The sequence below is a fragment of the Sciurus vulgaris genome, assembly GCF_902686455.1.
Source record: "Sciurus vulgaris genome assembly, chromosome: 1".
In the NCBI taxonomy this organism is placed as follows: Eukaryota; Metazoa; Chordata; class Mammalia; order Rodentia; family Sciuridae; genus Sciurus; species Sciurus vulgaris.
Window position 1 is genome coordinate 26,645,639 of NC_136461.1, and position 17,739 is coordinate 26,663,377.

At 55.5% G+C, this 17,739-nt stretch overlaps 2 protein-coding genes across 8 annotated transcripts in view; one reads left to right on the forward strand and one right to left on the reverse strand.

The window, feature by feature from the left end:
- Window positions 1–17,739, forward strand: part of ADPRS (ADP-ribosylserine hydrolase) — a 19,078-nt gene continuing 1,339 nt past the window's right edge. The window contains exons 1-6 of one of the 3 annotated variants that reach the window (XM_079130392.1): window positions 1–397; window positions 2,732–2,828; window positions 3,096–3,303; window positions 3,384–3,568; window positions 3,892–3,992; window positions 4,600–7,122. In XM_079130392.1, coding sequence (XP_078986518.1) covers window positions 139–397; window positions 2,732–2,828; window positions 3,096–3,303; window positions 3,384–3,568; window positions 3,892–3,992; window positions 4,600–4,892 — 1,143 coding nt within the window. In that variant the 5' untranslated portion in view covers window positions 1–138 and the 3' untranslated portion in view covers window positions 4,893–7,122. Of the gene's footprint in view, window positions 398–2,731; window positions 2,829–3,095; window positions 3,304–3,383; window positions 3,569–3,891; window positions 3,993–4,599; window positions 7,123–16,361; window positions 17,520–17,739 lie in introns of those variants that run through there. The other 2 variants (XM_079130394.1, XM_079130393.1) reach the window with 2 other exon arrangements.
- COL8A2 (collagen type VIII alpha 2 chain) overlaps window positions 6,541–17,739 on the reverse strand; it is a 23,037-nt gene continuing 11,838 nt past the window's right edge. For all 5 annotated transcript variants that reach the window (XM_079130339.1, XM_079130338.1, XM_079130337.1 and 2 more), the window contains exons 3-4: window positions 11,219–11,424; window positions 6,541–10,632 (exon numbers count right to left, since the gene is read on the reverse strand). In XM_079130339.1, the coding sequence (XP_078986465.1) occupies window positions 8,714–10,632; window positions 11,219–11,408 (2,109 nt within the window). In that variant the 5' untranslated portion in view covers window positions 11,409–11,424 and the 3' untranslated portion in view covers window positions 6,541–8,713. The remainder of the gene's footprint in view (window positions 10,633–11,218; window positions 11,425–17,739) is intronic.

A 17,739-nucleotide genomic window follows, 5' to 3' on the forward strand; every position in this document is an offset into this window, starting at 1 on the left:
ACAAGTACGGAGAATTCGGGTGCCAAAGGTAGGCTGACGGAAACTGCGCGGTGCTGCGACTCCGGCCACTGGGTGGCGCTGTGGAACGAGGGCGGCACGGAGGCTCCAGGCCACCTGGGGGCGCTGTGGGTCACCGGGATGGAAGGACGGCGGAGACGGCACCGGAAGTGGCAACAGGCCGGCGCGCGGATGGCGGCAGCAATGGCGGCGGCGGGCGGCGGCGGAGCCGGGGCTGCCCGTTCCCTCTCGCGCTTCCGAGGCTGCCTGGCTGGCGCGCTGCTCGGGGACTGCGTGGGCGCCATCTACGAGGCGCACGACACAGTGAGCCTGACGTCAGTGCTGCGTCACGTGCAGAGCCTGGAGCCGGAGCCAGGCTCGCCCGGGAGCGCGCGGACAGGTGGGCAAGGTGGGCGGGGCGGGCCAGGCTCTTGCGGGCTGTGCCCGCCGGCAGGGACCCTCGGGAGGAGGCGGACTACGACCCCGAGGGGACTGAGACGCCGTGATGTGCACTAAGACCAGACTGGCAAGGCGGCGCGCCAGACCCTGTGGCTCGTAGACACCTGGGGCTCCGGTGCCTTGGCGTCGCGCTTCTGCAGCGCGCCTCGTCCGGTGCTTCCAGCCAGTGCTTTCCACCTATACACCCCAGCCCCGCCCCTCTCCAAGCCTCCCCCACCTAAAACCCTAGAAGAGAGTCACATTTCTCTGTGTCGCCCGCCTGGCCGCCCTCGCCTGCCTCTCTAATGTGGCATGGCTTTCTCGGGTCCGGCTCGACCATGCTCCCCGCGCGCAGGCCTTTGTTGGGTGTGCGCTGCCTGCCCCTCTGATAAAGCTCTCTCTCCTTCCTTTCTTCCCCATTTGTATTGTCGACCATCACCCCGGTTCTCAGTCCAGGTGTCAGGTCTGAGGTCGCGCGCAAGATGTGATTCTTGGAAAAGCGTGTGGGATTACAAGAAGGGAAGCCCTCAGAACCCTGGCCAACACCCATGCGTGAGAGGCAGTGGAGAAGGGACGGGGCGGGGGGGGGGGGTTTAGGTAGGAAACAGCAGGAGGGTGCAAAAACCTCAGAACGGAATTAAAGATGAAGACACTGTCATGGTGTCCAGAGAAGTTAAGTAGGGGGAAGTTTGGGCTTAAAAGTGCATTTCCTGTGATTTAAAGAGGAAAGGGGAAGAGAGAGAGTAGTATGGATAGATGTGAAGGAGAGGAGGTGAACTGTAATTGAGGTGAAGACAAGATGGAGAAATGGGCGTTTATTTCATCTTTGATTTAATGTTAAGATGAAGAAAAAGCATGTTTTAGGTTAAGTGGTGTTTTAGGACCCTTTGGATGCAAGTGACAGAAACCCCAATTCAGATGGTCTAAGCAAAAAGGGAGTGTATTGGCTGACATAACTGAGACGTTCAGAGAGGTCAGCCCTATGCAGAGCTGAATCCAGGGATTCAAACTGTCTCCTCAAGGCTCAGTTCCTCTCTGACATTCAGATCAGCTTTCTTGGGTGAATCCACTCTCTCTGCAGCCCTCCCACTAGGGTGGTCCCTAACAGCTCCAGCAAGGAGTTTCTCTTTGCTCCAGTTCTCTGAAAAGTCCCAGATTGAGTCTCACTGACCTGGCTGCCCTCCTGTACCCATCCCTAAACAAGGGATGACATGCGCTGTTTGATTAGGCTGGAGGTGGGGTCAGCGCCTCTCCTGAGTCCCATGGGCTGGAATTGGAGAAAAGTGGTCCCTTAGGAAAGATCAGGGGACAGTGACTAATGAGAGAATAGAGGCTGCTCCACCTCAGAAGAGAGGTTGAGGATATGAAAGAAAAGGCACAAAGGAAGAGCAAGGCCCCTGAGAAAACCGATTTGGGTGGCCTTCACCTTGGACTGGGAGACAGACTCCCTCAGTGGGGAGCATAGAAAGTGCAGCTGTGAGTATGATAACTGTTAGCCACTCTTCCTGTGAAGTAGGAGGGAAGGATTACCCAAGGGGAAAGGGTTTGGGCTTGGGATATCTGAGAGGGTAGACTAGGAATACAGGGAGTGGGAAGGGGGCTTACCAGGGAGTCCACTTCATTCTCTGTTATTGTCTCTTCTCAGGTAAGGCCAAAGCCCTGTGCCTCCCAATCTAAGTGTGCCATGTTAGAAGTGCCCAGCAACACTCACAGGCAGCCAGCAGGAAAGGAGATGAGGCAGGATGGAGGGAGGGGAGCACCCCCAGCTGGGAAGGACTTGACCCAAGCGCCAGGATTGGTTCTGAGGATGTGCAAGGGAGCCGTGGGATAGAAGGTACGCCAGGAAGGAAGGGGTCAGGCTGGGAAGGGCTTTGAATGGCACAACCACAATCAGGATCTCATCATGAAGGCAACAGAACCATTTTGAGCAGGAGAGTAGGAGCAAGGTGATGGTCTACTCTTAGGCTGCACTCTGGCTGCCTATTATGTTGCATTGAAGAGTGGGGGACATAGGGGAGACTTCAGGGTCCCTGCCGACAGCCCAAGCAGGTCATTAATAAAAGAACTGCAATGATGGCAGACAGAAGGGGGCGGAAGTTTTCCTTCAGAAACCAGCAGGATGTGACTGACTTGGAATAAAGAAATACTAAAAGTCCCAAGGCTGAAATCCTGGGCTCTTGGAGAAAGGGAGAGGCTGATGGAAGGTCAGGGTAGATGTGCTACCTGTAAGAAGAATGAGCAGGAGACTTTCACCCCAAGGCCTACAGCTTCCTCTCACCCTTTCCTCTCCCCACAGAAACCTTGTACTACACAGATGACACAGCCATGGCCAGGGCCCTCGTGCAGTCCCTGCTGGCCAAGGAGGCCTTTGATGAGGTGGACATGGCTCACAGGTGAGGGGGATGTCCTACGGTGCACAAACCAGGCGGGCAGTCACTGTGCCCCTCGACAGGAATGAGGTCTGTGTGTGCTTAGGACATGCACCCTCAACAGGACCCGTTTCTCTGGCTGACACAGCTTCCCAAGCTAAAAATGTCTCCACTACTAGTACAGCCTTGTGTCCCCTAGGTAGCCTCTGTCTCCAAACCAGCCCAGACTTCTCTCTCAGTACTGAGAAGCATCTTAGAAACCTCAGTTCTGCTTCCCTTCACCCGCACTAGGTTTGCCCAGGAGTATAAGAAAGACCCTGACAGAGGTTATGGGGCCGGAGTAATCACTGTCTTCAAGAAGCTTCTGAGCCCCAAGTGCTGTGACGTCTATGAGCCTGCCCGGGCCCAGTTCAATGGGAAAGGCTCCTACGGCAATGGAGGTGCCATGCGGGTAGCAGGCATCCCTCTGGCTTATAGCAGTGTCCAGGATGTGCAGAAGGTATTGGGGGCAGGCTGGCACCTGGGCTCCCCTTCCTCATCCGCAGTGTGGGCTGTGACAGCGGCTCCCCCTCTCCCTAGTTTGCCCGGCTCTCAGCCCAGCTGACCCACGCCTCCTCCCTGGGTTACAACGGCGCGGTCCTGCAGGCTCTGGCTGTGCACCTGGCTCTGCAGGGTGAGTCCTCCAGTGAGCACTTCCTCGAGCAGCTCCTGGGCCACATGGAGGAGCTGGAAGGGGACACCCAGGCCGTCCTGGATGCCAGGGAGTGAGTACGGGATGGAGGCAGGGCTGAGGCGTGTCTGAGCGTGCATGTGGCAGGGATTGGGGAGCCTCTGGCATGGCTGCAAAGCCAAACCTGGCTTATTCCATTTCAAACTTTAGGGAAGGGTGGGAAGAAGCTCCTTTGCCTTGGCTGATTTCAGTGCTCTCAGGATCCCAGAGAACAAATTGACCTGCTTGCACCTGGCCCCCTCCCACTCCTTGTCAGGCACCTGTACTGAGCAAGAGCCTACTCACCCGAGTCCTCCCCCTGCCCAGTGTCTCCACCCTGCTGACTCTGACCTCCCTGAAACCTCCCTGAACCCACAGGTTGGGTATGGAGGAGCATCCATACTCCAGCCGACTGAAGAAGGTTGGAGAACTTCTAGACCAGGAATCTGTGACCCGAGAGGAAGTGGTGTCCGAGCTAGGTGCGTGGACCCTGGTGGCAATTGGTTCCCCCCACACCTGTTGTTCTCTGGGGCCAGTGGGGCTCAGGGCCCATGGGGAGGGGGCATGGAGTTAGGCTTCCCATCACATTAACCCTGGGATGCTGGACCAGCCAGAGCCACTCTCTGTGGGGTTCCTAGCAGAGTTGTGAGCACAGTGCTGCCTTGCTCTAGACCTACAGCACCTTCAGCTCTGTAGATCAATGTCCCCAGAAGTGGCAACTGATTGCCAGTTTTTACAGGTAGTGTGGTAATGGCTATTGCTTATCTAGCACCTTTACTGTGTACTAGGCATAATGCAGAGTGCTTCACAGACAGGACCTCACTTCACCCTCACAACAGCCCCGTGCGAGGGAGACACCTTTACTCACTACACTGAGGGGTCAAATCCAAGAGCAGGAATCTTGGTGGTCAAGTAACTCCCAGTCACAGGCAGTTCTAAGGAGGCAGGGTTTTAGCTCAGGTCATCTGGCTCTAGAGCCTATGATCTTAATCACAGTCCTGCTTGGAGCTCAGGTGTTGACTGTGATGAATGGACAGAAGCCTGGTGGCAGGGGCAAGTTACGTTCTGTGATCTGACTTCCTGCAGGGAATGGCATTGCCGCCTTTGAGTCTGTGCCCACTGCTATCTACTGCTTCCTGCGCTGCATGGAGCCTGACCCTGAGATCCCCTCTGCTTTCAATAACCTCCAAAGGACTCTCATCTATTCCATCTCACTTGGCGGGGACACAGACACCATCGCCACCATGGCTGGCGCAATTGCTGGTGCTTACTATGGGATGGATCAGGTGCCAGAGAGCTGGCAGCAAAGTTGTGAGGGCTATGAGGAGACAGACGTCCTGGCCCAGAGCCTGCACCGAGTCTTCCAGAAGAGTCTGTAAAGGCCACAGCTGTGGGGGCTCTGTCATGTCCAGCAGTACAAAATGTGGCTCAGATCAGAAACCCAGAGGCCCTTCAGCTGACTCTCCTGTCTCAGTCTCCCTGCAATGCAGATCAAGTGCACCCTTTGGGGAGGTCACAGGAACAGTGAGCAAGGGACTGATGCTTTCTTGGAGCCAGAGTTCTGGCTTGCAAGTCGTAAGGCATCCCTGGGGTCCTTAATGAGACATGAGGGACCAGGACAGGTTTTATTTTCGAAGGATACTTGTGGCATTTTCATTTTTTATCTAGAACATGGGATTTGGGGAGGCGGAAATGATCTGCAGTAGCATCGTTTCTACCTGTTGGATTTTAGCCAATTTCAGACAGCCTGCCCTTAACTGGGCAGAGCCCCCCCAGTTGGTCATGTGGATCAAGGGAGACACCTGCATCCAATTGTTCTGTGTCCACACCTGGTCCCTGGCTATGATGGGGCTTATTAACAGCTTCCAGTGGAAGTCATGCAATAAACAGTTTTTGGTAAATCCCAGTGGTTTCCTATGTCTCTTTCTCAGTGACCTGACCTCAAGCCTTGTGCCTCTGTTGGCTGCACTGTCCTAGGGGATTGGGACCCCAAGGTAGTAAGCTGCTTGCTGTGTTGTCAGGCACAGTCCCCACTTCTTGCAGCTAGCCTCACTGTTGTGCTAGGAAGGGCAGAGCAGTCACGGTTTGGTGGCTTTTCCTGTTGGAATTTACTTAGAGGGGCCCAGGTAGGTGGGCCAGGTATTTTGCCAGAGATAGTGGACAGGAACGAGCCAGATTTTCCTGCCGTTGGAACCTGTCTTTCCCAAACAAGACCCAGGCCCAGTTGGGCCAGGAATGGGAGCCCTGTAGAAGGATGCAGAGGACACCTGTCACCAGACTGCCAAGCTTTGAGTGGTGGGTGCGTCATCCCAGGTGACCTGTGTGGGCTGAGTGCTATATACCTCCTTAAGGCCCAGCCAATGGCCTTGTCCTGCCGGGAAGTTTTGCACAGCACATTTTAAAGAAAGGACAATTGAAAAGAAGATACCTCCCTTAAAACCATGGGGATGTTCTCTGAGCATTCTTGCAGGCTTGATGATGTGCCTCTCTGTGGCCTGGAGTCTTGGGACTGTTGAGCTGGTCTGTTTTCAGCCAAGATGGGATTCTGTCAGGCTGGAGCATACCACAGGACTTCTCAGGGCATGGATTTTTTCAGTTCCGGGAGCCAGAAAGAGATGAACATGCTGCTGTTGAGCCTGGCAGGCTGTGAAGGGGTGCTTTCTGCCCAGCACAGAACCCCCAGCCCTGTCTTTAGCATTGACCTGGCACAAGCCCCACCCTCAGGAGCAGACTCATGATTTCATTCATAATTTGTATCAGATGTTGAAACTTGGCCCTTGGGGTCCTGAGCCGGCTGTCATGCTACACTGCCCCTGAGAGTCCACAGGAATGTTCCAGTGAAGTTCGATCCGTTTCCCAAGTTCTAGCCACTGCCCTCCTCTGGCATTTTCTTGGTGCAAAGCCTCAGCAGCATAGAATTGTCCAGCATTTCTGTTGTGACAGAATCTTGGGTTGGGGAGCTGGTGAGGAGAGCCCAGATGCCTTCCCAGATACCTCTGCACCAATGCCAAGTTCAGCACAGTGCTATTTTGTACAACAGGTTTTATTGAGGTTGTGTCAATACAGTCAATACTGTTGTTTTTCTTTTTAAAAAGAAGTCCCATTTTCTTTGATTCCCCAGTGCATTTTTCCCAAATCTGTGACACAGCATGTGATAAGTAGAGAACTAAACTTCCTGTACCAGGTTAGAAATGAAATTACTAGTTGAAAACATTTAACCTTAATCTTAAAAAAAATTAAGAATCAGAACATAAAAATGCACAAGGTAACATAGTTTTCAGTTAAAACCTGACTTGTTTATCAAACCCAGTCAGTTAAGTGGACACCTGCATCTCAAATCCCATAAACATTTCAGAAATGCCAGCCACCCTTCCCTAAGGCTTTGGGAATGAAATCTGGCAGAAGCTCAACTCGAAACCGCTGTTTTGCTTTTTGTTCTGGCTCCCATGGAGCCTACTTGGTTCCCTGGGCTCCCAGTTGGAGCTGATCAATTTCTGCCAATCAGATCCTAACATCAAACTTTAGTGGCTTCAACCCACAGAACAAAGGACCCTCCCAGGTATGCTTTGAGACCCTTCTCTTGGGTGTTAGGGAGAAAGAAACCCATCATGACCCCAGTCAAAAACTTTGTTCTTAAAGGGTCACTTGGGCAAATTCAGCTTTGCATTTCTCCCTCTGACAGCTAAAGTGAGCAGTCAAGTGGCCTGCGGTGAAGTGGGCAGAACAGAGATTTGGCCAGAAACCTGGGGACCACAGCTTAGCAGTCAGCATCATGCTCTACCTTCCACACACTTCTGGAGTTGGTCAGAATCAGCATACAGCAAGGTGGCTTGTTGAATGACCCAGGTTTACACTTGGTACAGGGAAGCAAACTGGCTTAGTGAGGGCTGAGAGGCCTCTGACCATGGTATGAAAGATAGTCCTTATATGAGCAAGAATGTCCACCATCCCTGCCCCGGTGCTAAGCTTCTCACCTTGAACTAGGGGCTGAGGGGTTGGAAGAGGAAGCCTGTTTCCTGCAGAGGTGCTCTGGGGAGAATGGCAGAAGTACCTGCAGCCAGCTCATTCCACACAGGCCTGTTAGCACCCTTTCTTTCAGAACCTTGGTCTCCTGGGCCCTAATCCTGCTTAGAACAGGAAATTGAAACCAGAGGGTGGAAGGAGAGGAAGCCCCCACAGATTAACCCCTCTAGTAGGCACACAAACCCACCATGTGGTTCTCATTAAGGAAAAGCAGGAGGGAGCCTTCTTCATCCCCAAGTTTGTGTGCCCCTAGTTCAGAAGGCCAGATGAAAGGTCTCTGCCTTGGGGACACTTGGGCTGTGGGTGGCAAGGATCCCCTCACAATTCGTAAAACCAGCTAGCTCCCCCAGCAGGCAAAAGGAGAGTGGGAGGAGTGTTCCTGTTTGCTGTCAGTCCTGCCAGTTGGATCTTTCCAGGCAGTGGCAACCTAGGAATCTGTTCACTGCCCTCACGCTAACCAGACCAGAGCCAGTGAGGGCAGCTGGGTAGAAGGAGGTGAATGTGAAGGGCAGCCATCCCGCCCCAGATCCACCCCTACCCCTCACAGGCCACCTTTCCCCTGGGCTGCAGCTGGAGCAGGGAACTGTCCCTCCCATAGGCAGGCCCGATGCCACAACATCACTCTGGAGTTACATTTTTGGTAGAGTATCCACACTGACCACTTTGATGGCCCCTGTCTTCTCCCTTTTCTCCCGAAGGGAAACAAAAACTTCAGAAAACCCACTGTCATGTGCCAGAGGTCCCTGGGGAGCTGGAAGAACTCCCAGTCAAGGACTGGGAGGGAGCCCATGCTCCATTCCTCGAGCAGGTGTCATCAGTGGCCAGCAGGAAGGGCTGGCGGCCTCCCCTGGTAAATGGCCTGGGAGCTCAGTCCCTTGGCTCCTTAGGGGCCCAGCAGCATGCAGGACTTGGGGACTGGGCTGAGTGTCCTGGGTCTACCTGCAGACCAGGCAGGACAGGGACAGGATGACCCCAACCCTGCACAGACTCAGGCCAGCCGCTTCCAGAAACAACATCAGCCAGCACGTAAGGGAAAGCAAGTCAGTCTCCTGGGCCACGGCCACCGCCGCCTCTGTTCAGCCTTTGGATTTGTTCTTTAAATGAAGGTCTTTGTAACTGAAAAGGTCGCTCTACCACTAAAGAGGAGGAGGCCAGGGCAGCAGGGCCCCACTGTGGGTTATGTGGGGCACAGCAAGAATCCTGAAAAGGAGGAGTGGATGTACTCAGTGGAGTAGAGGCCGTTGGCCTGGTCCGAGGGCATCTGCACCCAGACCTGGTCATTGGGCCGCAGCTGGAGCACAGCCCCGCCAGATGCCTGGTCCAAGTAGCCCTTCTTGTATTCATCGTACGTGTAGGTGGCTGGCACGTTGTTCTTGTACAGGGCCACCCACACATTGGTGCCCTTGACATGCACATGGTAAGCAAAGTAGTAGACGCCGCCCACAGGGCAAGTGAAGATGCCAGTGGCTGGGTTGTAGCCGCTGTGGCCATTGTAGAGAGTCCGGTCAAACTTCACCGGCATGCCGGAGGCGGGAAAAGGCGCGGTGAGCACTGCAGTGAAGGCCGGCGTGGCCTGGGCTGAGAGCTCGCCCAGCCCAAACCGTGGCTTGCCTCCTTTGCCCAGCACAGCACCCTCCACTCCACCGTTGGGCAGGTGCAAGCCTGCGATGCCAGTCTCATCGAAGGCCCCAGGGGCACCAGGAGGGCCTGGAGGCCCTGGTGGCCCAGGAGGACCTGTGAGTCCTGGGGACCCAGGAACCCCAGGGGGCCCTGTGGGCCCAGCAGAGCCAGGTTCCCCTACTTTCCCCTCTCCAGGGGGCCCTGGCAGGCCTGGTTCACCCTTCAGGCCTGGCAGACCCTGGGGCCCAATAGGGCCAGCTGGGCCCTGGAGTCCTGGGATTCCTGAGGGGCCCCTCAGGCCAGGCTGCCCAGGAAGGCCCAAGTCACCCTTCTGCCCTAGGGCCCCTGCCACCCCTGGTCCTCCAGGGCGACCTGTGAAACCTGGCTCACCCTTGGGCCCAGTTGGTCCAGGGGGGCCATGGGTCCCAGGAAGTCCCCTCTCACCTGGGAGCCCAGGTTTCCCAGCCAGGCCACTAGGTCCTTGGTCACCCCGAATGCCAGGCACTCCTGGGGGTCCTCCAGGTCCTGTCTCCCCCTTAGGCCCAGGGGGTCCACGTCTACCAGGGAGCCCTGCAGACCCAGGAAGTCCAGGGGGGCCCCCAAGGCCCTGTGGGCCCTGTTCACCTGGCTCCCCATCCTCCCCTGGCTCACCCCTGTCCCCCAAGAGCCCTGGGACCCCAGCTGGGCCCCTATCCCCCTTGGGGCCTGGCAGTCCTGGCACCCCATAGCCAGTGGGGCCTATCAGGCCAGGGGGACCCCGGGTCCCTGGTTCCCCTTTGGCCCCTGCTGGGCCTTGTGGCCCTGGCACCCCTGCTACCCCTGGAACCCCCACACCATCTATCCCAGGGGGTCCTTTTGGACCTACAGCTCCAGGTTCCCCTCTAGGGCCTGGAATCCCAGGAGGCCCAGACTCACCCTTGTCTCCAGGAGCCCCAGGCAGCCCATCCAAACCAGGTTTGCCTAAGCCAGATGGACCAGGGAGGCCAGGGGGTCCAGGGGCACCTCCCTGCCCAGGGGCTCCAGGCAGCCCTGGCTGACCCACTCCATTATCCCCTTTGAGGCCTCGTTCTCCTGGGGGTCCAGGCTCTCCCTGGGGCCCTGGCTCCCCCTGGAATCCTGGGGGGCCTGGCGCCCCCTGAGCACCTGGCTTTCCAGGGACAGTAAGGCCTGAGGGTCCAGGGAGGCCAGGGGGGCCTGGCGGCCCTCGGAGGCCCTGGTCCCCTCGTATCCCTGGTTCCCCCCGAAGTCCTGGCTGTCCGGGTGGTCCAACCTTGCCTGGGAGCCCTGGGGGACCAGCCTTGCCCATCCGAGAGAAGCCAGGGGGGCCAGCAGGCCCAGGCTGCCCATGGAGCCCTGGCTTTCCAGTGCCTGGTTTTCCTGGGAAGCCAGGCGGACCAGGGGGGCCCCGAGGCCCAGGCTTTCCAGGGGGGCCTGGCTCTCCTTTCAGGTCCATTGGCAGCAGTGGTAGAGGCATTTCTGAGGGAGACAGAGAGAAAGAGAGAGAGATGGGACAGTGAGGGACCTGAACAGCAGAGACAGAGGACCCCATTTACCCATTCTTCCCTGGCACTGTGAAGCACCCAGCACCTGGGGCTGGAACAAGGCTCTGCATGTGCTCATGAAGACCACGCCCTTGGCTATCCCTCTCTGCTCTAATGGAAGATGGAATTCAGGTGTTGTCCAGCAGCCATCTTGGGGGCTTCAGGGTGTTTTCCCCCAGGGCTCCCAGCACCCAGCCTTCCCCATGAGCTTAGATGACTCATTTCTGCATGACCTGGGAGCAGAAGGGCCACCAGGGGGCACCAGAGCCTTGGAACAGAACCGACCCCCACACACTTTCACTTACACCTTCTGGCCCAGCCCCATCTGAAGACCCCCTGCACTGGGCCAGCCTGCTTCCTGGCACTCCAGGGCTGACAGGCCCTGGACCAGCCTCAGAAATAAAAGCAGAGATGGGAAAATTTTCGCAAGGACTGAAAGGCTTCGAGGGTCTGGTAGAGATCAGGGAGTTCACAGCGAGTGTCAAGATTAGTTTGAGACACTGTGGGGCAGGAGATCTCACCCAGGAACTGGCCTTTGCCCTCTCGGAAGGGTGGTCCCACCGGTCCTTTCTGCATGGGCTGCGTGTACTTCACCGGAGCGTAGCCTGCTGCCCCACCAGCCCCGCCGCCAGAGGTCACCCGTGGCCCACACACCAACAGCAGCAGCAGCAGCAGCAGCAAGGAAGGTAGAGGTGTCAGAGCCCCCCGCATGGCGTCCGTGGGCGTGCTGCAGGGAGAAACAGAGGCCATCAAGCCAGCCCCTGGGTGGTTGGGTACCAGCCCAGGGGCTCACAGGAAGATCTAAATTTATTTATTTACTTATTTTTGATAGTGGGGATTGAACCCAGGGGCACTTAACCATTGAGCCCCAGCCCCAGCCCTTTTTTGTATTTTATTGAGAGACAGGGTCTCATCTCACTGAGTTGCCTAGGGCCTCACTAAGTTGCTGAGGTTGGCTTTGAACTTGTGATCCTCCTGCCTTAGCCTCCTGAACTGCTGGCATTACAGACGTGTGCCACCACACACAGCTCAACCTAATCTATTTATTTAATTTTTTATTTTTATTTTTATTTATTTTTTGGTGGGTACTAGGGGTTGAACCCAGGGGGACATTACCACTGAGCTACATCCTCATTCTTTTTTATTTATTTTGAGACAGTGTCTCCCTAAGTTGCCCAGGCTGTCCTTAAGCTTGCATTCCTCCTGTCTTAGCCTCCTGAGTTGCTGGGATTATAGGTATGCAACCCTGTACCCAGCAGAAGATCCAAATTTAGATATTATTTATGAGTGACTCCCAAAGTGACAGGGGCCTACAGAAGCTAGTTCTAGACCTCTGCCTGCTATGGTTCTCCAAACCCACTACCACCTCCAGGCTGATCCACCCTCCTTGGGACCACAGCCTCCCTCAGACCAGTCACTCTCTGCAGCTAGATGTGCCTTTTAGAACGCCAGTCTGACTTCAGCATGTTCCCTACTGAAAACCCTTTGATGACAACCCCCACTACCATTTGCCAGACCAGTTCTCTGCCAGGCACTGAGTTGAGATCTTCAGAGATCTGAACTCATTTAATTCTCACAAAACTTACAAAAAATTCTCATCCCCATTTTCTAGATGTTAAAACTAAAGCAAAGGTCTCTAGAAAACACAGCTGGTATCTGACAGGTCTATGCAACTCCATGTTATGTTGATGGCCTTCTGAGCAGCCTGAGATGGCCCTGCCTTCAGGATAAGTCTGTACTGCTTACTGGTGCTTAGTAGAAGGCCTTAGTATTCAAGGCCTCTTTTTTTTAAATCCATTGAGACATTTTATTTGTATGAATGTTTTACATCCCCAGAAAAAGAATCCCAGGATTTCATCTCCTGTGTGTGTTGATCTTGCAGCTGAGGTTATTAGTACAGTGAAAACAAACTGGTGGGAAAGGAACAGATTCTTCTGCCATTTTTCTAGGTCTCTGAGATGCACACCAAATCAGGGGCTCACTCCTGCCTTAACCAGCCTGTGAGCTCTCAGTTTCCCCAGCTCTGTCGTCCGCAGTGATTTCAAACTTGCCAATGGAACCTTGCTTCATCGTCACAGGAAGAAACCAGATGATGACTTTGGACAACAGTCTAGTATGAACCTAGCGTTGGCCTCTTCTCAACATTGTTGAAGTTGTTGAGTTCCAGTCAGAACATTCATATGTACCATCACGAGGGCACAGCAAGATGGCAGAAAAAGCCCCAGGCCTTTTCAGTCTGTTCTGTGCCTGTATTTCCAACCCCATGGTCTACTGCCCCTTTCTCTCCCCGACCCTTTGCCCCAGTAACCCACAACTTACAGGTCCCATACCACAGGCAGCCTCACACTTCAGGGCCTCTGCACCTGCCTTTCCTCTGCCTGCAATGTTCATTTCACTTCCGACTCATCCTTCAAGGCCCAGGGGGCTGTCGCCCCCTCCTCTATAACACATTCCAACAGTTCACCCCAAACCCTTTGTGTCCCGACTTACCCGTTACAGCAGTTAGTCGAGCTAAGAGGACCAGGCCTGTGTGGGGAGAGGGGTAGGCTCTGGGGTCAGTGGCCAGCCTGAGTCTTCCACTCACCCAGAGGTCCGGGGGGCGGGTGTCTGGACAAGCGGCTTCCTCATCATATACAGAATTTGTATGTGAACCTTGTCACAGTGTTCTTCACAATAACCCAATGTAGAGACCACCCAAGCATTCATCAAGGGAAGAATGGTTCAGCAAAACGTGCTAGATCATACAATGGACTGACTGGCTGGCTGGCTGATTTAGAGACAGGGTCTCACTGTGTTGCTCAGGTTGGCTCCAGTCCTCCTGCCCAGCCACCTGGGTTGCTGGGACGGGACTACAGGTATGTGCCACCATGCTGGGCTCAAAACAAGCTAAGCTCCTGCTTCTCAGGGTCACTGTGATGAGCAGAGACATGGTGCCCATCATTCCAATAAAGGACTATTTGGCATTTTTTCACACCCAAGGAAAGTCCCACTTCCCTCACCTCCTGCTTTGGGTTCCCCTCACCCTACTAGGGACCTCAGCTTCTGTGCCTGGAGTGGGCAGGTTCAAGCTTATTCTCTCAAGAGGCCCATGAGGCTCATGCAATGGCCACTCGGGTGCCATATTCCACAGGTGTAGAGAGGAAGCTTGGGGCTGGGGAGCAGCTCATCAGAGGAGCAGTCACCTCGTATGCATGAGACCCTAGCTTGTAACCCAGCATGAGAAAAGAAGGAAGGAGAGAAAGAGAAAGGGAAGGAAAGAAAGAAATAGAAGCCTAGATCATAAAAATCTTGCCCAGGGACATATGACTCAGCTGTGCCAGAGCTGAAGCCTCCTCCAGGGCCTGCCCTCAGCACAGGTCACCTGCCTACATTGCTGCAGCTAATCCAGAACTCAATGAGGACACACTGCACAGGCTGGAGAGTGCTGATGGAGAGGCTCCGTGAGGCACTGCGCTAACGTTTGACATTTCACCAGTGCTGTCCTTGTTTCAGAGATGAGGAAAGGGGGTGAGAAGTCCTCCATCAACAGCACCACGGGCAGAACCTAAACTCAGGCAGCCTGGCTACAGCCCAGCCTCATCACCGTGCCATGCCATCTCTCCAGAGTACTGTGGGGCAAGGACCTCCTTCATGGGCACTGGCGGGGGTGGGGGTGCTCACACATGTACAGAGCCAGATTCTATCTGGTGAGTAGATGGAGGATAGGAAAGTGGGGGTGGGGGCAGAGCAGGTAGAGGAAGCAGAGGGAGTGCAGAGAGTAGCTTCTGGCCTGAATAGGCCAGGGCCAACATCATGACACCAACACAGGAGGACCCAGGACTGCCCTGGCTCTGAGGATTGTGGGGGTGATGGAGGGTGCAACCAGAGGATGCCCACGCAGGCAGGGTGCCAAAGGAAGAGCCCCGGGGCCAGCTGGGAGTAGGGCTCCTCAGCACCTGCCCTCCTTTCATTCCTCTTTGGTAATGGGGGTCCTCCAGGAAGTGTCCCTGGAGGGACACCCCATACCTCACAGCACCTCCCACAAACTCTGTGAGTGTGTGTGTGTGTGTGTGTGTGTGTGAGAGAGAGAGAGAGAGAACGAGAACACACACACATACCCCCTTGCTGAGGTCGGGGACCGGGTCAGAAGCCTGCCCCCAGAGCAGGGATTTCTGCAAGTGAGGAGAGAAATGAGGGTGACACCTGAGATGGGGTGTCAGGCACAGCCCAGACGTTTAGCAAACAGGTGATTCAGTTCCCCCAGCATCCAGGGGAAGAGTGCTCACGTGTGACTCGTCTGCAGACTGGCCGCGTGCGTGCTGTTGGGGCAGAGGTCTGTGAGGAACCAGGGCTCTTGGCCATTAGGACCCCTGCCCCGGGGTGGGGGGAGGGAGAGTGAGACCAGAGAGCTGAAGCTGCAGGGGTACTGGCCAGCTGAGAGGAGAGGCTCTCCCAGCTCCAGGTGGCACCTGTGGGTTAGCGGGGCAGGCACTGCAACTCCTAGAGGGGAGGCTGGCATGGGTTTGGGGGTGGAAATGAGCCCACAACAGTGAGAAGGGTGTGGTGAGCCTGTTCAGGGGGCTGCAGAAAGAAATGATGCCCTTGCAATTGCACAACAGGGCAGTCTGGCGGGGCAGTCACTCTGCCAATCACCATGAGGCCCCACCCACCCGCCTCCTGTCTGTCACTCCCTCCCCACCACACTCTGGCCTCTGCAGATTTTGTGCCCTGACCGCTTCTCCACGACCATGACTTGCCTTATTCTTGCATGCTGGGGAAGCCCGTCGCATGCCTTCCTCGGGCTCTGCTGCCTGTGGTGCCCGTCATCGCTCTTTGACTCTGTGGCTCCCCCAACTCCATGCCCAGCTCGGGGCCTGGCTGGCACATGGCAATGCTCCAAAATGCTTGGCATACTCAATTCACCATAGGGTTTAAAGAGCACACTAACAACTCGCTTGATCCCTTCCTCAGACTTCTCACAGACACACGTCACATCTGCCCAGGAAGCCCCTTCTCCTGGCCAGAGGGGTCATCTGGGCTAGAATGGGAAGAGGTGAGGACATTTAGATTCCCTCACTAAAAACAACCTGCTCCGTAATGGAGGAGCAAAAGGTAGACCGATTGGATTCATTTGCACTTTGCTCTCCCGTTACCAATTCCAGCAGGGGAGCAGGGGGCCAGGGGACCAGGGGTTAGGGGTCAGGTCCTGAGGCTCAAGCAAGCTCTGTCCATGACTGGCTGAGTGACCTTGGGGCAAGCGATCACCCTCTCTGGTGACCTCCGGAAGTGAAGACAGGAAGGGGGCAGGGCAGGCAGGGGCTGGAGCCTGTCGGAGGTGGGACACATTCAGGAGACGCTGATTCAGGGGATTGAGCAGTGGCGGCGGCGGGGTAGACTCGGTGTTTGGACAGCTGCAAGTCCTTAACGGGGATTTCCCCCCTTTTCAACAAATCCCCGTAAAACAGCATTTCGTCCAAGTCAGCGTTTTGTGGCAGCCTGGCCTCCTCCCAGGGAAGCCAAGGAGACTGGCTTGGAGCAGGGGATGCTCCTGGGACTTTGAGACCAAGGGGTTTGGAAACGGGCCTCCGAAGAAAGAAGTGCAAAAGGCAGACCCCTCCCTGGAAGTGCCCAGGGAGGGCAGGCGCATGGCTAACGTGACCCTTCTCACCAGCCCCTCTCCCGCAGGCTCCTGTCCCGGGGTGAGTAGCAGAGGCCCAGTGATGCTACGGACTGAAAGGCCTGCCCACTCCTCGGATGCGGCTCTGCGGTCCGACTCGGAGGGGCCCAGGCCTCACTCCAGGCTCCCTGTGGACAGCGCAGCGGGGGCGCGGCGACGTGGCCCAACAGCTCAGGCGAGGCGAGGAGCCGCGCAGACCCCTGGGGCGGGCCCGCCCTCCGAGCCCCCCGCCCACCGCAGCCGGGCGGCTGCAGCGAGGGGCGGTGGGAGCGCCGGGGCGGCCCCGGCGGCCAAACCACAGGTATGCTATGAGACGCTTCCTGTGGCGGAGACATGTCTGCGGGATCCGGCTGCCCGCGGCCCGCCCGGTGCCTCCCGTCTCCGTCCCCGAGCCTCCTCTCCACTCTTTCTTCCTCTCTACGCTCTCCCTGCTCTTTTTAAATTTTTTTTTTTTTTTTTTTTTTTTTACATTTTTGGTACTGGGGATTGAACCCAGGGGCTCCTATCCACTGAGTCACATCTCCAGTCCTTTTTTATATTTTATTTTGAGACAGGGTCTCGCCAAGTTGCTTAGGGCTTTGCTAAGATACTGAGGCTGGCTTTAAACTGGCATCCTCCCGCCCCAGCCTCCCAGTCCCTGGGATGACAGGCGAGCGCCACCACATTGGGCTTCTCTTCCTGCTCTCTAGCCCTGACTCAACCTGCACCCCGTACCAACATCCGGCCCAGTCTGTCTCTCACCAGATCACAGCATTTCTTGCTCAGGCTGTCCCCATCAGGGTCTAGGACTGGGATTCCCTAAAGCCCTCCTGGGTTCAGGCAGCCTCAGGAATCAGCTGGAACACCTACCAACTGGGTGATCTTGGCCAAGTGACTTAACTTCTCTCACCCTCATTGGCCTCATCTGTAAAAGAATTAACTGAGCCCAGCGGGGTGAGGGGGGCACGCCTGTAATCCCTAAGGCTGGGGAGACTGGGGTAAAAGGATTGCAAGTTCAAGGCCAGCCTCAGCAATTTAACAAGGCCCTACACAACATTTCAAGAGGAGAACTCATCTCAAAATAAAAAATAAAAAGGGCTAGGGATGTAGCTCAGTGGTTCAATCCCTGATATTAAAAAAAAAAAAAAAAAAAAGAATGAACTGAAACCAGGCATTGTGGCACACACCTGTGATCCCAGCAACTCGGAAGGCTGAGGCAGGAGGATTGCAAGGTCCAGGGGCTGGGCAACTTAGCAAGACCCTGTCTCAAAATAAAAAGGCCAAAAATGTAACTCAGTGTTAAAGCACCTCTGAGTTCAGCTCCCAGTACAAAAAAAGAAAACAAAAAAACGAAAAAAACAACCCAGATCACCTGAGCCACCAGCCCTTCCAGGTGTGTTCCTCTAT